The 25,798-nt window shown below is 44.0% G+C and overlaps 1 protein-coding gene across 1 annotated transcript in view; it reads right to left on the bottom strand.

Annotated features, from left to right (window-relative positions):
* The window catches only part of FLT1 (fms related tyrosine kinase 1), a 207,481-nt gene that overhangs the window by 105,831 nt on the left and 75,852 nt on the right, over nt 1-25,798 (bottom strand). Inside the window, exons 9-11 of the mRNA XM_018056600.1 lie at nt 25,424-25,593; nt 24,646-24,805; nt 467-581 (exon numbers count right to left, since the gene is read on the bottom strand). Coding sequence (XP_017912089.1) covers nt 467-581; nt 24,646-24,805; nt 25,424-25,593 — 445 coding nt within the window. The remainder of the gene's footprint in view (nt 1-466; nt 582-24,645; nt 24,806-25,423; nt 25,594-25,798) is intronic.

Raw genomic sequence — 25,798 nt, forward strand, 5'->3', positions numbered from 1 at the left:
AGGAGAAGGGGACGGACAGAGGATGAGATGGCTGGATGGCATCACCGACTCGATGGGTATGAGTGAACTCTGGGAGTTGGTGATGGACAGGGAGGCCTGGCGTGCTGCAGTTCATGGGGTCGCAAAGAGTCGGACACGACTGAGCGACTGCACTGAACTGATGTGTATTATATAGTGGAAGAATAGGCTACTCTGTAGCCAGGGTCCAGAACTGTGGATGGGGGCCAGTCTCATGTTCAAGAGGATGCAGGACAAGGACTTGTTTCTCGGTGACTGGTGGTCATCTGGGGGGATGCATCAGTTTGAGTCACCTCAGTGCATCTCCCCATGAAGACATACTGCCTTTCTTCTCTCAGAATTTTTGTGTGAGCATTTGAATTCCTTCTGACCCTAATAAACCCATAACTAGGAAATGAGTGTGTGCTTTTAGAATAAATATCCCCATGCTTATTCTGGTAAACAGTACCTTATTCTTTCCTTCTATCACTGCTGTGCGCTGAGTGAGGCTCTCAATTCTGTTTCCTACAGTGCTGTCAGGATCCAGGATAAAGGCCTCTTCATTAGTGGAGCAAGAGTCATACCTGTTTTTTAAAAAAAGGAAGTCATCACTATATTGCTTTGCAGCATGGTCCAGCCCATGGTGGCTGGTGATGGGAAAACCATTAAGCCCTCAGATAATAAAATCACACATTTTCTTATTTTCCTTAGATTCCAACCCCATCCCCACCAGCATCCATCCTCAAACCTTAAAATAGCAGACAGATTTTGCCTTATCTCCAAAAAAAAAACCAAAAAAGAACACCAATGTGTCTTCATACAAATTTCCTGTTCTAAATGTTAAATACTAAATAAAAATGCATAAGTTCAACACTCTAATATCTAGATTTTAATTAGTTCCTAGTGGAGAAAACATGCAAACACAGGAGAAAAAAGTTATGTTAATGAATGGAAACCTTTAGGAAATAACAGCATTTCACATCTATAAAAGGCTGGCATTTAATGAGAATATTCCGTTATACAGCTAATTTTTTCCAGGGCTAATTAAGAGTATATGGAAACACACATCATGGAGCAGTTATTAATTTCAGTCTATCTCTTTTCAAGTTTGGGAGTATCATGGCAAGTTCTTTAACCTCTCAGGCAGGCCTCAAGCGTTTAATTATAAAATACGTGTGTTAAAGATTTTTAAGATCTTTTTGGCTTCTAAAAGTACATGAAATCTCTCTCTCACTACTTAAACTAGCTGGTGGAGTATATGCTCAATCTCTCAGTCGTGTCCCACTCTTTGCGACCCCGTGGACTGTAGCCCACCAGGCTCCTTGTCCATGGGATTCTCCAGGCAAGAATATTGGAGTAAGTTGCCATTTCCTTCTCCAGGGGATCTTCCTGACCCAGGGATCCAACCCACATCTCGAGTCTTCTGCACTGGCAGGCGGATTCTTTACCACTGTGCCTCCTGGGAAGCCCAGCTAGTAGAGTCCCAGGTAGTTTGATGAGATTCCAGCCTTCACCTGAAAATAAGCATGTTCTTTCAAACACCGTATAATCAGTAGGCTCCTATCAGTTTACTATCCAAATCATCAGTGTAAATATCTACTATTTATTATGTCTCTTGTCTCTATTTCATTATCTCTGTGATGTCTCTTCTACTAATTTAAGGTTTTGTTTGTTTTTCTTTCTCTAGTTGCTTTAGGAGTAAGGTTAAGTTGTTTGTGATTTTTCTTGTTTTCCGGAGGTAAGACTGTATTGCTGTAAACTTTCCTCTTAGAACCGCTTTTGCTCCATCCCACTGGTTTTGGACCATTGTGTTTTCGTTGTCACTTGGATCATTTAGTATGTTTCATGTATCGTAGGTTCTCCATGAATAAAAAAATCCAAACAACCAAAAAAGACCCTTATGTCCACTCTGACCGAGGCAGTGCAGTAGCGTTTCAACCTGCCTATCCCCAAGCCAACACCTACGGAGTCGCTGCCAGACCAGACCCCTGAGCACTTTGGGTTTTAGTGGGATCTTCGTTGCTTCAACAGCTGTACTGCAGAAAGCCCAGGTTTCCATAACTGACAACCAAGGCCACCCAAAGTCCACTCCCTACCTGCCTTTCTGATCTTACCCCTGCAGACACCCTCCTCCCGGGCAAACTGCGGTTTGGTTCAGCTCCTTCAAAGAACACCTGAGTCCTCTACTTGCCCTGACTTCCCCTAGCTATATGACGACTTTCTCCTCTGAAAAATAAGAATACAATGATATCTGCCCCATTAATCTCATGGGATCATATAAACGTTAAAAGACTTAAATTACTTGGGGAGGTTTTGTCAATGAAAGCCACCTAGAAAACCTGGGAACTAATCTTCCTGTCTCGCGGTGTACACACCTGACTCCTTCATCTTCACTCACCAGTTACCAGGGCCTCGACGCCCCCTCACCACCCACAGCCCGGTCTCCTCTAAGCTCAAGACCAGAACCCCTGGGTGAGCCTGAGGATGGACCACCTTACTTGGTGCCGGGACTTCTATCTGCACGTCCTGCCCAGAGTCCAGCACGACACTGTCCTGTCTGATGAGTGCAGGTGCTAAGTGGACACTGCAGGAGATCTGCTTTCTACCACTTATGACAAAATGAACACCATCTCCTTTATAGTAGCCTTTTGAGATTTAAATATGGATTTTATTGGGGACATGATGCAAATATACAAAGAGCTATTTTCTGTGCCTCTAAATAAATGAATGAATGAATGAATGAATAAATTAATTAATAAATAAATAATCTGTAGGCTCCTGAGGTGTGTGTTTCTCTGCCAGCCTGGGGAGCTTAGGAGCCGAGTGTGGGTTGGAACTGGCGTGAGTGCCTGCAGCCCCCGCGCCACCTTGGCTGCTTCCTGGTGGACTTATGAATTGATGCTGTTCATTTCTCCATCCCTCTCCTGAATGCAGTCTTTCCTCCTATCTCCCAGCCTAATGAGTGAGGCAAGGAAGTGGTTATTGTTATGATTACTTGCACTGTGAACTTTCCAGGGAAACAAGTCAGATTCCTTTCTTCTGGCTTCGAATCTGCGGTGAGCAGACTCTACATGGATTGGGCAGATTCAGGATATTCTCAAACCAGGAGGGAGTGTAAAGCCCTGTTTGCAGAAAGAATGAGTGGTTGGTTTTGAGTCATTGTTGCCCTTGGCTACTTATGTGAGAAGAAAGAGGATGAAATTAGTGAGAGACAGGGTGAGAGAGAAGGAATTGTGATGAAAAAGTTCTGTAATTATTCCTCTCTGGTGCTGGAGCTGAGAAAGGACTCTTAGTATGTGAAACTGGTGCGTCTTCCGGGGTGGTCTCCTCTCCTGGGGGGCATGCTGCCCCTTAATGCCGTCCCCCCATCCCCCAAAGCATTCATCACTTTCTAAGTGGGCATTCAGTGCTTCAGGCAGCTGCAAGGGACATGGACTGCCTCCATGTGACTGCCCTGTCTCCATAGTTACACCAGGGTCACGCATGTAACTGGTGCCCCACAAGCCTCTGTAAACATACGGCATGAGGCACTGATGTGTGGCTTTTGTTGGTTTTAAGTGTTTACTATCTCCAATCATACAGATGAGTAGAGCTATAGTGTCAGTATAATAACCCCCCATACACCCATCACCCACCCTTAATAATTATCCAAGTTTGCCACAGCCGTTTCATTTGTCCCCTTATTTCTTTTCATTTTTCCTTTTGAGAGATATTGTAAAGTGAATCCAGACAGCATGTCATGTGAGCCCCACATATTTTAGTGCCTGTCTAAAAATTATGCACCTTTCCCAATATAACAACAACGCTATGATCCTATCTAATAGAATTAGCCATAATTCCATGGTGGTGTTTGTACCAGGCCCAAGTATCAGATTTCTCCAAATGTTTTTCAAATGACTGTTTAAGAGAATTCATAAGGACTGACTATTCCTTAAGGAACTTCTGCGACTTTAAAAACCGTTTTGTTTTGGCGTATAGCTGATTCACAATGTCGTGACAGTTTCAGGTGGATAGGGAAGGGACTCAGTCACACCCACTCTCCCCTGAACTCCGCTCCCATCCAAGCTCCCACATGACATTGAGCAGAGTTCCATGTGCTATACACTAGGTCCTTGCTGCTTATCCATTTTAAATATAGCTGTGTGTACATGCCCATCCCAGACTCCCTAACTGTCCCTTCCCCCATCCTTCCCCCCAGCAATCATATTTGTTCTCTAAGTCTGTGACTCTGTATCTGTTTTTGTAAATACATTCATTTGTATCATTTCTGTGATTTTTGAGTAACTGTTCCTTATTATCAGGTAAAATAAATGAACATTTTAACTTATTGACTAGCGGAGGAAACTGGACCAAAGAAAATTATATGCTTTCTCCTTTACTTGAAATACGCTAATGATAAAGTGTCAAAGCCATATATCATTTTGCCCTGTTTTTTATAACATGTTTACCTTGAACTACTGTTTGCTCTCAGATCTGTCACACACACAGGGTACATATATGGGTTTATATAATGTGTGTGTGTGTAACATGGATATGGGGGGTTGTCATGCACATGCCTGTACTGGACATGTGTGTATGTACTTGACACTGTGACATTGAAGAGCTGAAGTTCTCTTGCATCTGAGAGAGAAACTTATTTCATTCTTTTCTCCTCAAAGAAGTAAAGAAGATAAAGGAGGCCTTAGAGGTCTTAATTTCATACTCTTGGTCATCGGGAAATGTAAAGAAATACATTAGGGTAAAGCAATAGGAGGCATTTCCCCAAAGGAAGCACAATCAGCTGCAGGGGCTCACTGGGGCTGCCAGGCTCCTCCCCACCCACCCACCCTCCCTCCACCCCACCCACCCCACCCCTCTAGGACAGCGCCCGTCAGCACAGGCCCTGGCATGGAAATGACAGGCTAGACTTGCTACAAGGTCCTCCAGATGAAAAAAGGGCATATTCTGTGGCTATTTTCCATACTGGGGACTGTGATTTTTTCCTCTTTGTCACTGGAACCTTAAAAATAGAATGTCTTTCTGAGGCTGACTGTGTAATACAGCACTTGAAACAAGAGGTTGGGGGGAGGAGGGGTCTGCCTGAGCCTTAAGAATACATCAAGCTCTTAAGGAAGTAGATTGTGCCATGTTTGAAGATGCAAAGATAATCACTGTGCTGGGAACCGTCTTGAGGGGGGAGGAAGCCGAACAACAAGAGGAAAGCGGAGTTCGCTCCTGATTTCGCACAGGAAGCCCTCCGCACCTCCTGCCACAGGGAGATAAGAAAGCTCCCAGGCACATTCTGGACAAGGCCACCGTTATCAGCTCCAGCTCCACGCTGTCCTCCCCGAGCCCCAAGCCCCCTGTCCCTTTCCTAATGAGCTTCAGGACTCCGACCTCTATTTGCATACAGCATGCCAAGTACAATAGCGTGGAGGTATTTATAACCATCCACAGGAAAAAAAAAATTTCCGGGGTAAGAGTGTACTCCATGTCGATTGCCCTGGAGCTGAAACAAATTAGTTTTGGACTAGAGACTGATGTAAATAAATTAAAAGAAAGCAGCCAATTATGGATGCAACACATGGAGCAGGGACCTTCCATGGGGCACGTCCGTCTCTCTGCCTCCCAAGGAGGAGAGGTCTGTAGGGCTCTCTGGTCTGGTCCAAGTGACCAGGCGGCTTTGCTTGACACAGAGTAGGGAAACACCACCTACACCTACGCAGATGACCTTACTGACCTACATGCTCTGGGTTTGTTCCTGTGGTGCTGACAGATTCTCCCTGCACACTCAGAAGCATTTGGCTCCTTTGCAACCTAAGACAGAAGCCACCTTTCTCACAGAGAAAGGCAAAGCCAACAATGGGATCCAACCTGCAATACTGGCAATTTTGACTGCTGGTCCCTACAGGCACACTATGGGCTGTTATAATTACCACAGATCCTATGAAGTATCACAGTCTACTCCAATAAGGATTATATTTTCTACACGCTAAGTAATTTCTACTGTGCTAAGTGATTCATATACACTATTGCATTGATCTCCACAACATCCTGAAAAGTAGGAACTCTTATCCCCCCATTGAATGGATGAGGAAATTGAGGATTAAGGAGGTTAAGTAAATTACCCACTAAGTTACCTACTAAAGAGCTAGTAGGGCTTCCCAGGCGGCGCTAGTGGGAAAGAACCAGGCTGCCAATGCAGGAGATGTAGGATTCAGTTTCTATCCCTGGGCTGGGAAGATCCCCTGGAGGAGGGCATGGCAACCCACTCCAGTATTCTTGCCTGGAGAATCCCATGGACAGAGGAGCCTGGTGGGTACAGTCCATAAGGTCACAAAGAGGCAGACACGACTGAAGCAACTTAGCATGCATGCACAAAGAGCTAGCAGGCGGCAGAGGCGGACTTTGTACTCGGTTCTTACTCCAGAATCGGCGCGTTTAACCCGTGTGCCACGTGTAACAACCTGTGTGCCACGTGTAACATGTCCATGTTCTATCATCATCTAAAAAGAAACTATTATACTTCAGCGTTTCTTTGTATCCCGGGAGGAAAGACTTCTCAAATAATCACTACACATATACCATAACTGTATTGGGGGACTGGATGTCTTTTTTTTTTTTAGCCCTTTTGGTATTAATAACCCAGTCAACTGCTTTTCCCAAGATCTGACGAACAGCTCTCATGATACACAGCTGAAATGTACTGCGTGCCCACCGTGCCCGTGGTCTGCAATGACAGTCTACATTCCATTAGGCACCCCCTGATTTCTGACCTCAGGTCTGTCCACCTTTACAGATCCATCCCAGGAAACTCAGTGCAGCCTGTGCACCTGCTTATGCTCACCTGTGCTTTCCCTAAGGTGCTGGCTTTGAACAGTCCTGATGGTCAGACTTTCTGCAGTCCTCCTGCCTTTTTTTCCCCTCCCTCACCCCCACTCCAAATGCAGAGCTGGCTCTTTCTCTAAAGGATGGGTTGTTGCATCTGGTGGAATCAGAGGGGAGAGATGAGCTTTAGCCCACTGAGGGTTAGTGTCTGTGTTTTCGACTCTCAAGAACCAGGTGAGGTGGTTCAGCCCTTCGTTTGGCCCTTTGAGAAACTGCTCGTTCTAGGGCCATTATGTGCCTATAATGGTACCTAAGACTCCTATAGTTACCTAAACAGTCTCATTTTGTAAATGATTTCTAGCAAACTTAATCACCACCCCAATACTAGAAGGTCTACTCTACAGCCTGAATCTTTCTTCAGATAGTTGGTTTTCGTTGTTGTCTTTTGAGGATCCCCTTTAACCCTGTGATAAATGACATTAAGCTGACCTTTCTTTCAAAAATCTCTGTTCTGCTAAGTCGGGCTCTTGACTGGGCTGAAGGGAACCAGTTTCTAGTGGGCTGCTGTTACTGTACCAGGTCTGAGACAGCCTTTGCATACATTTAAGCTGAACTAACTCTAGTGGTCACCAATGAAGTGGGTGTTACAATCTCCACTTCACGATTCCCTTTACCAATAAATAAGACAACTGAGAGGAAAATCCAATGTCTTGCTCAGATTCATAGAGAAAGTGGCAGACAAATCTGGAGTTAGAACCCAGATATTCCTAACTCTTTCCACCACACCAGAACTCAGTCCCTCCCAGGAGATGAATTCGCTCCCAAGGGAATCCTCCCCCCGCCCACCACCAAACTTTACCACCATGCTTCAGAGTCGTGTTAGGAAACTCTGGGGGTCCTCTGAGGCCAACTGGTACAAAGTCAGATACCCAGAGAAGCGAAATTTTAGCTTTCAGAAGGGAGATGTAGCCCCGAGTCCTTTGGTGAGGGGTGGGGAAGAAGCAGAGGAATAGTTTATAATTACAGTTTTTAGTTGGTTAGTTTTCATCATTAAAATGCTAAAATTATAGGAAATCTTGGCCTTCTGCTGGCTGGTGAAGTTCATCATTAGCAAAACTCTTGCAGCAAAAGGAAGACCCCACTTTCATGGCAATCTTTTTGTTCCCCCTTGGTAACTTAAAACTGTTGTCTGCATGAGTCCTAAATACGTTCTGGGATGAAGCTAGTTTTTTATTAGGAATGCCAGTACACTTACGGCAGGCAACTGGTTTAGAAGGGACCTCTGGGGTGGGCTTCGGGATACACGGTGGTGAGCTGAGCACCCCAACATCCGGTGGCTGCCTTATCTGAACCTGAGCCATGCCTAGGAAGATGGTCTATATTAAAGTACAATGAAAGCACCTTTAATTTGGGGGTGAAAAGGGCTCTAAAAGCTCTGCAGAGTCCCAAGATGCAGGTTAATCTCCCTCCCTTTCATTCTCTTCCGGATGATGGAAGCTGAAGGCTTCTTGTGCAAAGTCTGTGTCTTTGTTTGGGGTCTGACCGCCCATACTCACTGTGATTAGAATCTGTTTGTGAAGAACAGTAAACCATTTCAAGTGAGGAAACAAAGGAGGAGGGCAGTAGTAAAGAGCAAATCGAGGCTGTAAAATGTCTTTTTAAAAAGTGGAAAGGGGAAAGAAAAAAAAAAGGACCACCTGGATCTCCGCCAAAGGACAGGACCAGGGGCGGCTCCCCATCGCCGCCTGCCCTCCTACAGAAGGGCCTCGTGTAAACTTCCCTGCGCTGCTGCGGGTGTTGTGTCAAACAGTGGTGCGCGTGTGTCTGAGCCATCAGATTAACAGAATCTGCAAACACTATCTTTTCCCCTTCTCTCACATTCTCTTAAAACAAATAAAACAATACAGAGGAGAGGATGCCGGCAGAAGGCGGGCGGCGGAGCGCAGGCAGGAGTGTTTAGACAGAATGGTTCCTGCTCCTTCTGCTCCAGGAAAAGGGCCTGGGCCTCCGTGCTGGTCACAGGGTCAGGCTGGGGGGATTCTGGGGCAGGGGCAGAGGCGGGCGTCGGGGGGCCTTTCTGACTCGGCCAGAGGACCTCGTGCCGCCCTGGAGCCCACAGTGAAAACTACTTCTTGTCTGAACGGCACGGGGAGGGGAGCGGAGAAGGCTTTTTGGGGACTGGAGCCTGGGGCTGGTGTCCGGGATGATGGCAGGGGGTGTCCAGGGAGCTGGCCAGCTCTGCTGAGATAAGAGCTTTTCCATGAGTGTCTTGGCCCGCAGTGCTTCCTCCTCTCAAGGCCCCACGGTCCATTCACACTCGGAGCAAGGCCTGTCCTCCCAGCCTCTGCCTTCCTTCCTCCTCTTGCCCCAGCTCGCCTCCACCGAGGTGCCCCCAGGACGACCCCCCCAGCCCCCGGCTCCCAACTCTGGCTCTGACTCTCTCTCTCTTTTAGGGAATAGGGGCCAGGGTATCCTGACTGACAGCCCTACACGGGGGTGACCATGAGCTTAGAGGGGGTCAGCTCCTCAGCTACGCCCCGATAGGAGCCTTAGAGAAGCCATCAGTTTTCTTCATTCACTTTTCTTCCTAGTGAAATGCTGGTCAGCGGAGGAAGGGTGATTGGAGAAATTTTATTTAAAAAATCTTTAGGGAAGTGTTCGGGGTGGTAAAGAACTCGCCTGCCAATGCAGAAGACGTAAGAGATGGAGGTTTGATCCCTGGGTTGGGAAGATCCCCTGGAGAAGGAAATGGCAACCCATTCCAGTATTCGTGCCTGTAGAACCCCATGGATAGGAGCCTGGAGAGTTATAGTCCATGGGACCGCAAAGAGTCAACTGAAGCGACTTAGCAGCAGCAACAGCAGGAGTGACTACAAATAACCTCCTTTAATTCCAGAAGATTCAAGGAGTGTTAAGGTATTGACTCCAGTTGCTCAGGGAAGCATATGTCAAGCTATGGCTATGTATTGTTTGCAATAAGGAGAGCAGATTACTATATCACAGTCAACAGAGAGATGTCCAGGTGGCCTTCAGGGCTGGATGGCGGGGAATCACATTAAGCAGAAATTCTAGACCAAGTAAGACCTAAGTCTGGATCATGGTTTTGCAACTTTCTGGTCATGGGAGGCAGGATGACAACATGGGGAGAATTATGTCATAGGAAATGGATCAGAGGCCTTGACTGGTCTTTCTAATTCCTCGAATACTTCTGAAATCACTGGGTCATGTCAACCCAAGGAATTACTCTTAATAAATTCGGCCTTGGTGTCATGCCACCAGTCACCACAGAGGAGGTGGTAATGACCAGCCCTGTGACACACACAGTTTGGAGTGGAAATGTGGTTGAGGAACTCGTTGCCTACAGCCCACAGAGGAGGAGAGGAGAAATCACTCTTCTCGGATCTCAGTTCCCTGAAAATTTGTATTTCTCTTGTTTTGCCTTTATCTCATGGGCCCCTTCTTCTTGCAAATGTCTATTTTGTGTTTATCTTTGACAACTAGCAAGTAAAGCATGTGGGTCATATCTCTGTCTTATTCTATCTTCATCCAGATTTGCTAAATAATGAATTATACTTTTCACAAACCACCTCGAGTTCTTTGGACATGGACGTGTTCTTAACTCAGTATCACTCTCATGTCTGCTGATGCAAAAGGACCTTCTCTAAATTATTTCCTTTTTGTTTTTTAATCCCTGTAAGGCAACTAGTAAGACGTGGTAACATAGGGCTGCTTCCTTTGTTGGCAATGTTAAGATGTAGTGGAAAATGGTAAAATCTTCAGATTATTCAGGAAGTTAGAGGAGTTGTCTAGCTTGGTCACAGCTTTTCTTCCAAGGAGCAAGTGTCTTGTGTCTTTTAATTTCATGGCTGCAGTCACCATCTGCAGTGATTTTGGATGCAATGATTTTCACTTGTTCCTTGGAAGAAAAGCTATGACCAACCTAGACAGCATATTAAAAAGCAGAGACATTATTTTGCTGACAAAGGTCTGTCTAGTCAAAGCTATGGTTTTTCCAGTAGTCATGTATGGATGTGAGAGTTGGACTATTAGGAAAGCTGAGTGCTGAAGAATTGATGCTTTTGAATTGTGGTGTTGGAGAAGACTCTTGAGAGTCCCTTGGACTGCAAGGAGATCAACCCAGTACATCCTAAATGAAATTAGTCCAGAATATTCATTGGAAGGACTGATGATGAAGCTGAAACTCCAATACTTTGGCTATCTGATGCAAAGAACTAACTCATTAGAAAAGACCCTGATGCTGGGAAAGATTGAAGTTAGGAAGAGACAGGGGCAACAGAGAACGAGATGGTTGGATGGACATGGATTTGAGCAAGCTACAGGAGTTGGTGGTGGACAGGGAAGCTTGGACCATGCAGTCCCCATGCAGTCCCTGGGGTTGCAAAGAGTCAGACATGACTGAGTGACTGAACTGACTAGAGGAGTTGTAATATCCTAGACCTGGCTGCACTGGTGATTCTGCCTCAGCTCTTCAAACGCTCATTGCCCCACATCCTGTCCAGCCTACCACGGCACGTGGGCTCTGGACATTTACTGGCTTGTGTTGTCTTCTGATACTTTTCCATGCATTTGACTTTTCAATAGCTGTATCCTTAATAACAGAAGGAACTAAATCTTGTACTTCTTTCGGAGGACATGATTCTACTTCTTAAATGGACTGCTGCTGCTGCTGCTAAGTCACTTCAGTCATGTCCGACTCTGCGTGACCCCATAGATGGCAGCCCACCAGGCTCCCCTGTCCCTGGGATTCTCCAGGTAAGAACACTGGAGTGGGTTGCCATTTCCTTCTCCAATGTGTGAAAGTGAAAAGTGAAAGTGAAGCCGCTCAGTCACATCCAACTCCTAGCGACCCCATGGAAGAGCCCACCAGGCTCTTCCGTCCATGGGACTTTCCAGGCAAGAGTACTGGAGTGGGGTGCCATTGCCTTAAATGGACTATGTGTGAACAAATTAATTTTTATTGAATCAGATAGTGCTAGTAGTTATTAGCTGCTGGTTAGTTATCTTCTATTAGCCTAGAAAGTGCTTCTGCACATGTCAGCATCATTGTTTGCGTAGAAACTCTCCAACACTATTTGCTTGTCAGATGTGGATCCCATTATGGTGAGTCTATCCTGGGTCATTAAGGCTCCTCCTTGGGAGTGGACAGCCCAACATGGCGCTAGGTTGAGGGGGATGTGTGAGGTCACTGGAGGGTCAGCAGTGCCCTTTCTCAGCATGTCTGAGGTGAGTGATGGATGGCTGAGTTGACACCCATGTGAGGTTGAGTCCATGTCTAGTCTGCTCTTGTTAGGCCAAGAAGACTGGCTCTTCTTGTTGGGTCTTCACTCAGTGAGAGACACTGTGCTCTTCTGCTCGTCCCCAGGTAGCTGGGCTAAGCCCTGAGGTTATGATGATGAGTAAGACCTAGACCCTGCTCTTAAGCAGCCCTCAGTCTGGTCAGATAATCACCGCTAACATGAACGACCTGTCTGCTGTGTACCAGGCATTGCACCAAGCATCTTACAAATTAATTTCTTTGGAGTAAATCACCATGGTTAGAAGACCTGTCCAAAGATGCAAGCATGTTTTGTAGGGGAACATGAACCCAATGTCAGGGACTGTTCTGTCAGATTGTCAGCATTCGCTGGACACTTCTGTGTATCTGATGCTAGAGAGGGAAGCAGCTTTGCAGTGGGCGGCCCCAGAGCAACCAAAAACAACTATAAGCAAACAGATTTGAGCTAAGTATTTGGGCTAAGTACTATTGGACTGCGTATGCATGCTAAATTGCTTCAGTCATGTCCAACTCTTTGCAACCCTATGGACCACAGCCTGCCTGGCTCCTCTGTCCATGGGATTCTCCAGGCAAGAATACTGGAGTGGGTTGTCCAGGGGATCTTCCCAACCCAGGGATCAAACCTGTATCCCTTACGTCTCCTTCATCGGCAGGCAGGTTCTTTACCACTAGCGCCACCTGGGAAGCCCCACTACTGGGCTAACTAAGTACTTTTATGCATTTTATCTCATTTAATCCCCCTAAACAACCTTAGGATGTCAGGAAACTTGGACCCCGAGAGGTGGTTCACTTTGCCCAGAATCACATAGCCAGCAGGTGGTAGAAGCCAGGATGTATAGACTCCAGAGCCCATGACCTTCAACTCTGGGCTACACTACCTTTCTGCCTTCTCATGCCTTTTAAAATTGTTCTTGATGTCATAACACAGGCTTTTCAAAACATACTTGCTTTCTGGGTCATGAGTTTTTCGAGCAAAAAATATTCGTTTTAATGTCTACATGGTTGTGCATAATGACAGATGAAGTGCATGGATGGTAATGTGCTAGAAGGCCACTCGTCTGCAGTCTCTGGCATATCAGCCAGGACTGGCTTCCCAACGAGATCCTTGGAACTCTCTGGGCCTCATCTCTGAAATGGTAGTAACTATAGTCCTTGTCTCATAGAAGTTCTGTAAGAGTTAAATGAGAGCCAGTACATATAAAGCACTTACTCTCTGTTTTTCAGTTGCTAAGTCGTGTCTGACTCTGCAACCCTATGGACTGCAGCACGCTAGGCCTCCCTGTCCTTCACTATCTCCTGGAGTTTGCTCAGATTCATGTCCGTTGACTCGGTGACGCCATCCAACCATCTCATCCTCTGCTGTCCCCTTCTCCTCCTGTCCTCAATCTTTCCCAGCATCAGGGTCTTTTCCAATGAGTCAGCTCTTCGCATCAAGTGGCCAAAGTTAGGTGCTTAATAAGTTTCAATATAAGGAAAAAAAAAAAACAAAAAACAAAAAACCCAGGCCATACAGTCTACTGACCATAATCTTCCATTTGGCTGTAAGTAGATTCTAAATACCATTTCTCTTTTCCTCACCTCACTTATCCAAAGACTTTCACACTCACAAAAGAGGATTTCTCAATGAGGTAGCAATCTGTGATTATCTCACATGTTTTCAGTGATGAGGACAAGGCATGTGGACCATGAAAGGCCTAAGAAAAAGGGATAATAAGCAGCCACACAACTTTTTAAAGGCCTGAGTGCAAACCTAAGACTTTGATCTTCAGACATGGAAGGTGAGCTCTGGAGCCGTAACGTGCATGACATGGGCTAAGGACGCTGAGTCTGTACAAGCTCATCATTCTGTAAGTGCCATAGGGGCGGGAGGTTACCAAAGAGCAGGACACCTGGGTGGCAGCCAGGGAAGGCAAGCTGGAGCAGAATGACTGGCTGGCAAAGTTTTAGCCTCCATTCAAGAAGACCTAGGTTGGGTCCAAACCTCCCTTTCCAGCTTTTCATTTTACCTCGTCCTGGTGAGCCAGCCAGTGACTCTCTAAGCATCTCCTCTTCAACCCCTCCCCATCATTCCCCTGTGTCCCTCTATAAGATCTGTCCTCTCCCTTCCTGTCTGATCCCCCCAACGACTTCCCATCACCTTAGGACCCAGATCTCCACCGCTGCCTCACCATGGTGCTCCCTCTTAACTGCCGTCCATTGAAACCATGTGGGTTTGTTTAGTCAACCGGAGTATAAGCACCTCCCTGGAGGAGGAGATGGCACCCCACTCCAGGATTTTTGCCTGGGAAATCCCATGGACAGAGGAGCATGGCAGGCTATAGTCCATGGGGTCACACAGAGTCAGACACGACTGAGCATGATAAACACCTTTCAGCAGGATGCAATACAATGTTGTGGTGAAAATAAGAATAACAGGAATTACAAATATTTTCTAATTTTCCTTGTTATGGCTTCTTGGATACACTTATCATTTAAAAGTGGACAGTTCATTTCCAAATACATGGGGTTTTTGAAGTATCTTTGATATTAATTTCTCATTTAAATGCTTTCTTTTCTGCAATCACATGCAGTGTTTTTTTCAGTCTTTTAATTTTATCAAGGCTTTCAATGGCTAAGTCAAAGAATCTCTTGGTAAATGTCACATTGCACTTGAAAATATGTGGGTTACTTTCAAACATCTTTTGATAGTGATTTCTAACAATTCCCCAGTGATAAGAGAACAGACTCTGTATGATTTCAATACCATTAGACCATGAAATTTTTGCACCTTGATTTACGTCCCTGAATATGTGCCAATGTCTCCTGTTTTATACCTATGGGAACTTGAATAGAACTTGTATCCTGCTGTTGTGTTAAAACTGTATAAATCTTAATTATGTTGAATTGGTTCATAGTGCTTCTCAGGTCTACTGTATCCTTCTAATTTTCTGTCTTTTCATTCTATTAATTTTTGAGAGTCTGATTTTGAAACTACAATTAAAAATCTTAATTTATCTACCTAAAAAATAATCATAATGTATTTAACTTTGTTCTGTATTTTCCAAGTCTCCTGTAAATGTGCTACCATACTTTCATAATCTAAAAAAGAATAAACAGGAATAATAAGCAGACAGAAATTTGAGACTTGGGTCTAGTCCTGGGCTTGCCACCATCTAGCTATGAGGGGAAGAATAATGATCTTCAAGCTTCAGTTTCTCATCTATAAAACAAGCTCTCTTTAATCTCTAAAATATTTAAAGTTCTTAAACTTTTTTTAAAGTATAGTTGACTTACAGTGTGTTAGTTTCTGCTGTACAGCAAAGTGAATCAGCTATACATATCCACATATCTACTCTTTTTTAGATTCTTTTCCCATATAGTTCATTACAGTATTGAGTAGGGTTCCCTGTGCCATACAGTAGGTCCTTATTATCTATTTTATATACATTAATGTTTATACGTAAGTCTCAATCTCCCAATTTATCCCTCCTCTGTCCTTTCCCCACTGGTCACCATAAGCTTGTTTTCTACATCCGTGACTCTATTTCTGTTTTGTAAATAAGTTCACTTATACCATTTTTTAAGAGTCCACAGTATCATATGATATTTAGAATGTCTTAAACTCTTCAGTGAATGAATCATTCAAAGTGACTAGATCCAGGCACGCTGAGGCTGAGGCCCGCACCTCCACGTCCCCTTTCATCAGCTGTAAACCCTTATGCGTTCTCATCCTTTTATGCGTTCATCTCCTTTCATCAATCTTCCATGAGGTTCGTCAGGCCTGCTGAGGGCTGAGTGTGTGCTGAATCCTGACCCAGAAAATTAACCCTGAACCACGAATGGGAGGGAATGGGACTTCCCTGTAGGAGATGAAACACGCCTGCGTGGTGGGAAAGCCACAGAGGCGGCAGAGCTATTCGCGGAGCGTGCCAGTTCCCTGCTTGATTCGCTGTCCTCCTGAGGTTGGTCCTATGTAGGCTCGCTTGTCCCCGTGGGGTCTCTGCCCCTCAAAGGGTCTACTCCCTCTGCAGGTTTGGGGCCTGAACCAGCTTCATTCACATCATCCCTGGTTCCCTGAGAGATTGTGAGATTGGAGTCAGATGCCCCCAACGGCTGCTAAGTTCTTTCTTCTTTCCTCCCCCAACCCCAGTTCACCTTTAACCCAGTGGACTCTGAGATCTCTGGTGACAAGAGTAAACCCAAAAAGTGAGGCCAGAGCTCTCCCAAACCTGTCCCCTCGAGGACTTCTGTTCCTTCCTCTAGGAACCCACACCGATCCACCGTGGCTCACCAACAAACAGTAACCTTCTGAAATGCCAACCTACTTAGCCTCTTCTATCCCAGGTCTGAAAACACCTGAGAGATAAAATTCTGAGCTTCAGTTTCCCTATGGGGAAATTGTGGCCATCGTGTAGAACTGTTGCACAGATTAGGGGTAATGTATGGAATGGAACGCACACAACTTTGGCCCTAGAAAGGATCATTGGTTCAATCTCTTACAGCTATCATCGTGAAGTAGTCAACTGCATTCAAGGTGACAAAACATCCCATGAGGATTCTAGAGAAGGTATGAAGAAGTGAATATTGAAGCTCATCAGAAAGTACCACCTGGACCCCAGTCTAAACTGGTCACACGCTTCCTTCTAGTCCAGTCCACCAGGTTCTGCTTTTTCACCTAAAAGGGCAGTGAAGTTTATTAGGTTGGCCAAAAGGTTCATTTGGCTTTTTCCATAATATCTTATGGAAAGATGTATTGGCCAACCCAATACATGAAAACCACAGACCAAGGTCCATGTTTCAAGAAACAGTCTCTCCAGCCCATGGATACATAAGATGTGCCTTTCCAAGGAAAGGTGCACATTTTACAAGGGGTTTGTTTACATATTATCTCAGGATCTTGTGTCAGGATAGGAGTTTCTAGATTTGGTCATGAAAATGCCCATTCAATTAAAAAAAAAAAATCTGTGAACATGGGCCAAAGACAATTGGGGTGGTTCTGCCAGTGTTCTGGAGGAATCTCCCCAAATTGTGGGTTGCTACCTTCTGGTCTTCCTACTCCGGGGAAGCTAACATTGAACTTTGCTCAAAAGATCCCTCTAAAAATCACCCAGCAAGACTTCCTATGACTCAGCCTTTTGGTTCAATTTAAACACACAATGGAACGTTTGATAGGAATTACAGGAGACAGTTAATTCATTAGCAACAATTATTCATTGGACTCCCTGTATGCCTAGGAAGAGTGGGGAATGAGGAAAATCTCACAAAGGGTAGGAAAGTGGCAAAAAGGCATTGGCAAATGAGCTCGCTCTGTTTTGAGATCTCTGCATGAAATATTAATAAAGGCTGTTGTTGGAAGACTCACACGGGTGGCAAGGACTTCCTTATCCCATCATTATATAACAGAAGGCAAGACGTTTCCCAAGTGACGTTTTGGCTTGTGATGAAAGCTTCTTGGGGGTGGCCAGATTTACCCTACTGTTGTTAAAGCTCAAAGTCCTATTCAGGTGGGCTTGGGTGAAGTGGTCATCTTTTAAGTCCTTGTTTTGATTTGAGGTTTTGCGTGTGCCAAGTTTAAATTCTCTGGAGCCTGTCTGATTTGAGTCTGTCTAGGTATACCCACATGAGACGTGGGTACAAATTGTATACTTAGAAGCAGTGTGATAAATATTAAAGCGTGAAGTATGTGATCAAATTTCCAAAAGACAAGGTCATCTTAAATTACAGCTTCTCTCTGACATTGACCTACATCTAGCCTCAGGAGAGGTTGGCTTTTCCAGTGCTGAAACCAGTAAAACTTGTATTTGGTAGCTAGAAAAATCAGATACGGGATGTAAAACTGTTTCAGCATAAAAAGAATAGACAGCCATGCTGGTAGTCAATTAAATTTGGGTCCTTGAATATATTTCTCATTAACTACCATTAATGATTGTTTTGTTTTTGCCCTGTTAATTTTACATACCCCACTGGTGCACAAAACTGCTTCTCCCAAATGATCCAGACCTAATACATCCTTAATGATTCAGGCCTTCCTTTCTCTGCCAATTTGGTGATGTAAACAATAGAGAAATGCAATTAGGCAACTTCTCAGAGTTCCTAGAGGCCTCTGCCTCCGTATTTTGTAGGCCAACCCCGTCTCCTCTCCCCCACAAAACACTCCCCCTCACTGCCCCTGCAAGAGTGTTTCAGAAATGGAATGTCAAACCATGTGGCAGGGAATATAATTCCCTTTCTTTTTTAAAAAATTGAAGTAGAGTTGATTTATAATGTGTGTGTCAGTCATTCAGTTGTGTCCAACACTTTGCAACCCCCATGGACTGCAGCCCACCAGGCTCCTCCGTCCATGGGATTTTCTAGGCAAGAATACTGGAGTGGGTTGCCACGCCCTTCTTCAGAGGATCTTCCTGACCCAGGGATTAAACCCGGGGCTCCTGCATTTCAGGCAGATTCTTAGGCGTCTGAACAATGCTGTGTTACAGGGAACACTTTTGGGCTGGGCAAAATGTTTGTTTGGACCTGGATGGGTAGGGTGGGGAGGGAGGTGAGAGGGGGATTCAGGATGGTGGGGACACATGATTCATACTCATGTATGGTGGAAACTAGCACAATATTGTAAAGTAATAATGCTCCAATTGTAAAATAAATTTTTTTAAAGTTTTGATTTTTCCATAATATCTTATGGAAAACCCAAGCAAACTTTTTGGCCAACCCCATATTTTCTATCAAACACCTAAACACAGAATTATTTGAGACTCCAAATTTGATTTGCTTTAAACCTTTGGAAGTAGTTCCTTGAGATTCCATGGATGTCTATTAGGTTTTCTTAGCAAACCCACAATTCTAACTAAGAAAGCAATTAAGAATACTCTACCCATGGCACCTTCCACGAGATGAGAATCCCGTTACACTGCATGTGTTCTGAAAGACTGCACTGGCAAAAGGCCAAATGGAACAAGCAAGGTTTTAGGGCTAACTGGGCAAAGAACGCCAATGCCTTGGTCTGTACGGGCTGGACAGGACTGACAGAGGGAAATAGCGGCAGCGGAGGAGTTGCTACATTGTTTTCCTTAATGAGTGATTATCAATATTACAATTACTGCGTCAATTCTGCACCACGGCATACACCATTACATGTAAGACTTTTCTTAACAACCGCTCCGCATTCGTTAAGTTTTTGTTGTTGTTGTTGTTGTTGTTGTGCATTTGGCCCTGACCTTCAGAGTTAATCCTGAGGTCCAATGGCTTTATAATTTGTAAGAAGTGGAAGGGAAACAGTGTGCAACCACTAGGAAATTATTTCAAGCTCTTCAGAAAAAAGAAAACGTCTTTTTAAGTGGTTGTCTCACTTTACTCGTTAACTCACTGGGTATTATAGGAAAGGGGAAGCAGGGCAGTTACCATTCACAGCAGGGGAAACTGGAGCCCAGATTAAATAACTGGCCAAGGTCACAGAGAAGTCAGGGACAGGGCCAAGAATAGAACCCACTTCCTTCATTCCCAGGTCTCCATGCCCAAGACTGTGGCAAAGAGACGCTGCAGGTACATATATAGAGAGGATACAGAATCACCCAGTGGGTTTGACTTTACATCATTAAATTCTAAGCACAAAATGTATGTATCTTTGTTTTGCTCAATTGGTATCAGTAGATGTGGAAAGTCTATTTAGACTGAATATGAACCATGTGCACAATGCATTGTAAGATATAGGTAATGGCAACACAGTGTATCAGATTTCTCTCTACAGATTTTTATGAGTCACAGATAGCTCGTGAAGGAAACGAGACTTTCACGAGAACCCAATATACCTAACATTTTCCACCAAAGCATGATGACACAGATGTGTGGCAACTCTATTGTAATCTATTAGTGTTGTTGATGACTTGGAAATGATAATTTGTGATGCTAAGAAGGGGAGAATTACAGTAGCCTCTGGTCTAAAGAATGTCTGTTCTAAAACCCAAACTGCCATCCTTAAAGGCTGCTGGCCTTGAACCTCCTTACATTAAAGAACCAGATTCAGTTCAGTTCAGTCACTCAGTCATGTCCGACTCTTTGCGACCCCATGAATCGCAGCACGCCAGGCCTCCCTGTCCATCACCAGCTCCCAGAGTTCACTCAGACTTATGTCCATCGAGTCAGTGATGCCATCCAGCGATCTTATCCTCTGTCGTCCCCTTCTCCTCCTGCCCCCAATCCCTCCCAGCATCAGAGTCTTTTCCAATGAGTAAACTCTTTGCATGAGGTGGCCAAAGTACTGGAGTTTCAGCTTCAGCATCAGTCCTTCCAAAGAACACCCAGGACTGAAAAGAACCAGATTGCCCTTCCCCAATTTCTCCTGGCTTCGTCAAATTCATCCTCCCCGTTCCCCACAGAGAGGCCACTTCCAAACAGCCCCATATTGTTCCTTTATAGAGCATCCTCCATGGAGGAGGCGGCCTTATATGAGCAATTTTTCTATGAGACTGGACCAGCACTGTGACAGAGCTCACCAAGGACCATGAGATTGCAACCAGCTCACCTTGTGGGTGGTTAATAGTTCTACTTAGTTCTTTACAACCCGGGTTGGAGGGTGTGTGTGTGGGGGGTGAAGTTCTAAAAATCTGGCAGGAGTCAGCTCTCTTACATCCCAGTGTACCCTACCCCAGCTTCAGCCAACCCGCAAGTCAGAACCACTTCCTCCCATGACGGGAAACAATGAATGCGGCTGGCCCCAACTCCCCTGTTATACACTTGTGTTCATTCTTACTTTTGCCTACCTCATCTATCTTGCTTTCTTCTTCTTCTCTGCTTCTGAAAAATCATAAATTCTGTTTTCCTCGATTCTGCAACCCAGACCTACTAGATCTCTATTTCTAAAGCACAGCAAAATCACATTTTACTTTCCACAGTCTTAGTGCTCATTTCTCTGAAATATTAGGTAAAAGTTCTCACGGTTGTGAAACTAGCTTTCCAGTAGGGAGAGAAATGTTTTCCAAGTTCCTTGAAAGTTTTGGAGCCTTACTTGGAGACATTTACCCTAAGGCAAGCAATAATTACAACCTTGCAAGATTCCCATGGCACTCTATACCTTTCTCAAACACTGCCTTATTTGAGCCTTATATACTCCCTATGAAGTGTATGTAATCACCTCTATTTCATATGAACAGAAGCTGTAAACTACACATGTGGAAAGTACTATAAGCTCACCACCCTTCTGAGTGCTCCCTGGTTTATGCTTAGGCTGACATGGGGCAAGTTAGGACAATCTATTTAGAAGTCTCACCAGTTGCTAGAAGTGAGAGAAATCCCACATTCCACCTCATTTGGTATTACAGCAGAAAAATCTGCCTGCAATGAAGGAGATGTGGCCGGAGCCATGGGTTCAGTCCCTGGGTTGGGAAGATCCCTTGGAGAAGGAAATGGCTAACCACTCCAGTATTCTTGCCTGGAAAATTCCATGGACCAGGGAGCCTGGGGGTTACAGTCCATGGGGTTGCAAAGAGTCAGACACAACTTAGTGGCTAAACACACACAATAGTAACAATGTTTTTAAAAATTCAAAACAGTCTGCTGCTTCTACTACTTTACTATCAAGATATGCAGAGAATTAAAAGGCGGGGAAGACTCTACTGTATTTTCCCGCAGCTCATTATGTATGTGAGTTTAAAAGTAACTACCTTTCCCCTATCCTTAATGTCTTAGGACAAATTCTAAGTCAATCAACAACCACAATGTCATTCAGTTTGAGCGTAGCTTAGCAGCTTACCACATTGTTTTTAAAGGAGGCAATTTTTGTTAAATTTATTTAAGGCTTGAACAGTTCCAATCATTTTTAAAAATATATTTATTGGGCTCCAGGAAACTATACAGTGAGTCTGAATCTCTTTAGACTCATTAACCAGTTGGCCGCTTTAAACCAATGAATAGTTTTGAGGTACTTAAACACATTCTGACCTCAAAACTAATGCTTTGGTGTGGTCCATAGATAGATATATCTCTTAACTAGAACCTAAAAATTAAATACCAAGAATTATTCTACATATTCAAGAGTAATATGTATGTATTAATCATGTAATCTCTTTTGACAAAGATGCATAGATAACATTCTGCAAATATGTACTGTGTAACCCAGAATAAGTAAGATTTTTACAATCCATGCACTAGAACACCCATTATTCGAATGTCACTATCTAAAATTCCTGCCTGCAAGTGAATCTAAGTATATAAAAATAGTTCATATAAAGACATACTTGAAAAATTTTAGTAGTAAAAGAGGGCTTGTCTGTCAGTGTGAGCTCTGATCTCTCTGCAGGGTGAAATCAAGTTTTTCTATTTGCTCTCTAGTGTACAAAGGTCCCATGTATCTTTCTGAAGTATCTCGACATTAAATGCATTGATTCAACCATCAAGCATCCAAGTTGGACCTGACACAGGTAAGCTACTCAGCCTACTGACTTAAAAAATGAGAAGCGCTTAAGGATATGCACATTTCCTGCATTTCAAGCACCAATTTTTTTGTAAGTGAATCATCACTAAAAGAGTGAAAACTTGCATTTGTGATCTGTCTTCTGATAGGAAGAAAGAAAGAAAAGAAAGCCTTTAGCATTAAGAGAATATATCAGATGGCCATCAAACATTTACAGAAGACTTAAGGTACTGCTCTCAATCTTTGAGAGAGTTCCAAGAGGAATAAGATATCTTTCTAGGCTTTGGCAAGCATACTTCGTAAAATGGGAGAAGGATCCTCCTTACCACAGAGGAACTGGGAAAAAAAGGTAATGTTTATAAAGTTTCACTTCAGCTGACCTAATTCCCAAAACCATATTTTGTTAGCATTATTCAAACTTAACTTTATAATATTATGTTCTGTCACTCATAATTCTTATTTTCTAACATAGTCATTAGCTCTAATCCTGAATAGAAATGAAATGTTAGATTTGCTATTGTCAAATCACAATAAGAATATTCTTAAAAGGCTATGTCATTCTATAACAATTCAACTCTATACATTTATCCAAACCTAAAAGCTTAAGTTAGTTATTCTAAATGCATTTGCAAGTAGTTATTGTTTAGTTGCTAAGTTGTGTCCAACTCTTTGCAACTCTATGGACTGTAGCCCACCGGGCTCCTCTGTCCATGGGATTTCCCAGGTAAAAATACCTGAGTGGGTTGCTATTTCCTTCTCCAGGGGGTCTTCCCAACCCAGGGATCAAATCTGAGACGCCTGCATGGGCAGGCGGATTCTTTAGCACTAAGCTACCTAGGAAGCCCCAGTTGCAGGTTAGGTTAGCACAAACATCAAGGTCTTAAAGAGTCCATAAATATGGATGTCTATTTCCAAATCAGCAAAATAATAAAATCTCAGTATAGTTTACTTTCTTTGGGGTTAAATAATCACAGTGGTAGAGAAGGTATTCCAGATCTGTGAGTTCCCATATTTTTATTCTTAGCAAAGGATTCACCCATATAAGAAATCAGATGTGTGAAAACAGCCACTTCTCAGGAATTACACACTCACCCAGGAACTTTCACAATCAGGATAATATGCCTTAAAAGATTGAAACACGAGATGAAGACAGGCTGAAATTGCAGGAAGTATCTAGAAAACCAAATAGCCTCTTCTGTTCATGCTAGAATTATATTGTGTTTATTTATCAAGCTAATTAAAAAAAATAATAGCAACTCTCCCAACCACTCTACAGTGGGACGAAAAGCAATAAAGGAAACATTTTGGCCTAATGCTAATTGTTGAGCAGTCTCACTACTATCTGACTATTGCACCCATCAATTCTATTTGTGTACCTTCAAATTTGCTCCCATGAACTATCAGGTATCAATCCTCTAGGCTAAATAGTAATGGAAAACAGCAAACAGGGCTCGGTCATCAGCAGGAAGCAAGGAAACACTGCAAACACACCCCGAGCATCTGTGTATTCAGACAGGATGCTGAATCAGCTCATAGCTCAGAGAAGACAAGTGTACCCACACCTTGTGATGTAACAGTGTTGTCAGCAAAGGGCTGTTCATGCTGAGGAGGGAGGAAAGAGTCTGAGAAAGTCAGGAAGGTTTGTGGAGAAGCTGACCCCACTGATGAGCCTGGGAAGATAAAGATGGACCTCTCAGGGGGCAGAAAGCACGTGGAAGGTCACTCCAACAAGTGTAAGAGCACACACAGAGCCTAGGCAAGGCAATGATCACCAGTGGTGGGAAGATCTGATGTCATGCTCGATGTTTTTGGAGTGCTAAACGGGGGGACCAGTAACTGATGTAGTGATAGAGCCGAAATCTGGGGGTGCCCGGTTGGAAAACAAGAGATGGGAGTTCCAACACGAGTTCCAAAGAGTGGCTCAGCGGGGGACCCTCATTTTGTCCCTGTGCTCCCAGTCTAGAACTATTAGAATTATGACATGGTTAGCCATGGTAAGGAAGAAGCGTAGGTAGACTGCCTACCTTTTCCCAGGGCAGGGGAAGCCTTGCCTGCTGTGGACCGCACATCCCAAGTGCCAACTCCCATCTGTGGCCGTGAAAGACCCTGGAGTCCAGATGTTGAAGAGCATTCGAAAGTCATTTGAGAAACAAACTGTGCCTACCTTGCGTTGGAGTGATTATGGGTACAGGGGTGCCAGAACCACATGATAACAGGCATGGGGACTCCGTAAACGGTGCAGGTCAGGATCTGTCTGCTGCCCAGTGGGTACAAGATCGGATCCGGGAATGATGATACAGCCTTTTCGTAAATCTGGGGTTTCACTGAAAGGAGAGAACAGGACAGAGGTGGAGAACTGGTCTAACGACTGGACCACAACACCGAGGGCCACGTTCTCGCTGGCTTTAATGTCAAGGAGACAAACGTGGATGAAAACCAAACCTGTGTGACTGTCATCTTAATGTCAATTGAAAAGCAATAGATGTGTTTTGATTCCATGGTACGTACGTTCTGATCACAATGATTAAAAAAAAATCACATTGCTTCATGAGATAAGAAGCAACCACGAAATAGTTGGGATGGGGGCATAGTGGTTTTTAAAACAATCGAAAAATTTTAAATTTTCTTTGTTATACTGACTTTAAAAATCAATTAGAGTACAGTTGCTTTATAATGTTATGTTAGTTTCTACTGTACAGCAAAGTGAATCAGCTATATGTATATATATATATATATATATATATATATATATATATATCCCCCCTTTTCTGGATTTCCTTCCCATTTAGGTTAGCACAGAGCACCAAATAGGGTTCCCTATTATAGACAGCAGGTTCTTATTCATTATCTATTTTATTTACTGGCTTTTGACACAAATTGTCACTAATTTCACCTCCACCAGAACCAAAAGAAGGTTTGAAAAGTTTGAACGGTGAACTTACCATTGACAATCAGAGTGACAGTGAAGTTTTTGAACATATTCGCCTGCTTTACACCCAGCAAGATTGTGTAGTCCCCTGCATCTTCGGGAGTCACATCTTTGATAATCAATGAATAGCCACAAATCAGATAGCGGGCAGACTTCTCAGTGGCCAGTGACCCATCTTTTAACCTGTGGTTAAGCACAGGATCAGTAAGTTATTTCATACCACCTCTTAGATAACACGTTAACATTGCCATGTAAGGATGTGAGCTCCAGTTTAGACATCTAGAGCCCTGGATTCCTCAACAGCCACTTAAAACATTTAGACACTGACTTAGTAAAGCCCAGTGGGGGAATTTTAGATCGGGAAGCACTGCTTTGTTGATTGGCAAAG

This window comes from Capra hircus, chromosome 12, assembly GCF_001704415.2.
Source record: "Capra hircus breed San Clemente chromosome 12, ASM170441v1, whole genome shotgun sequence".
In the NCBI taxonomy this organism is placed as follows: Eukaryota; Metazoa; Chordata; class Mammalia; order Artiodactyla; family Bovidae; genus Capra; species Capra hircus.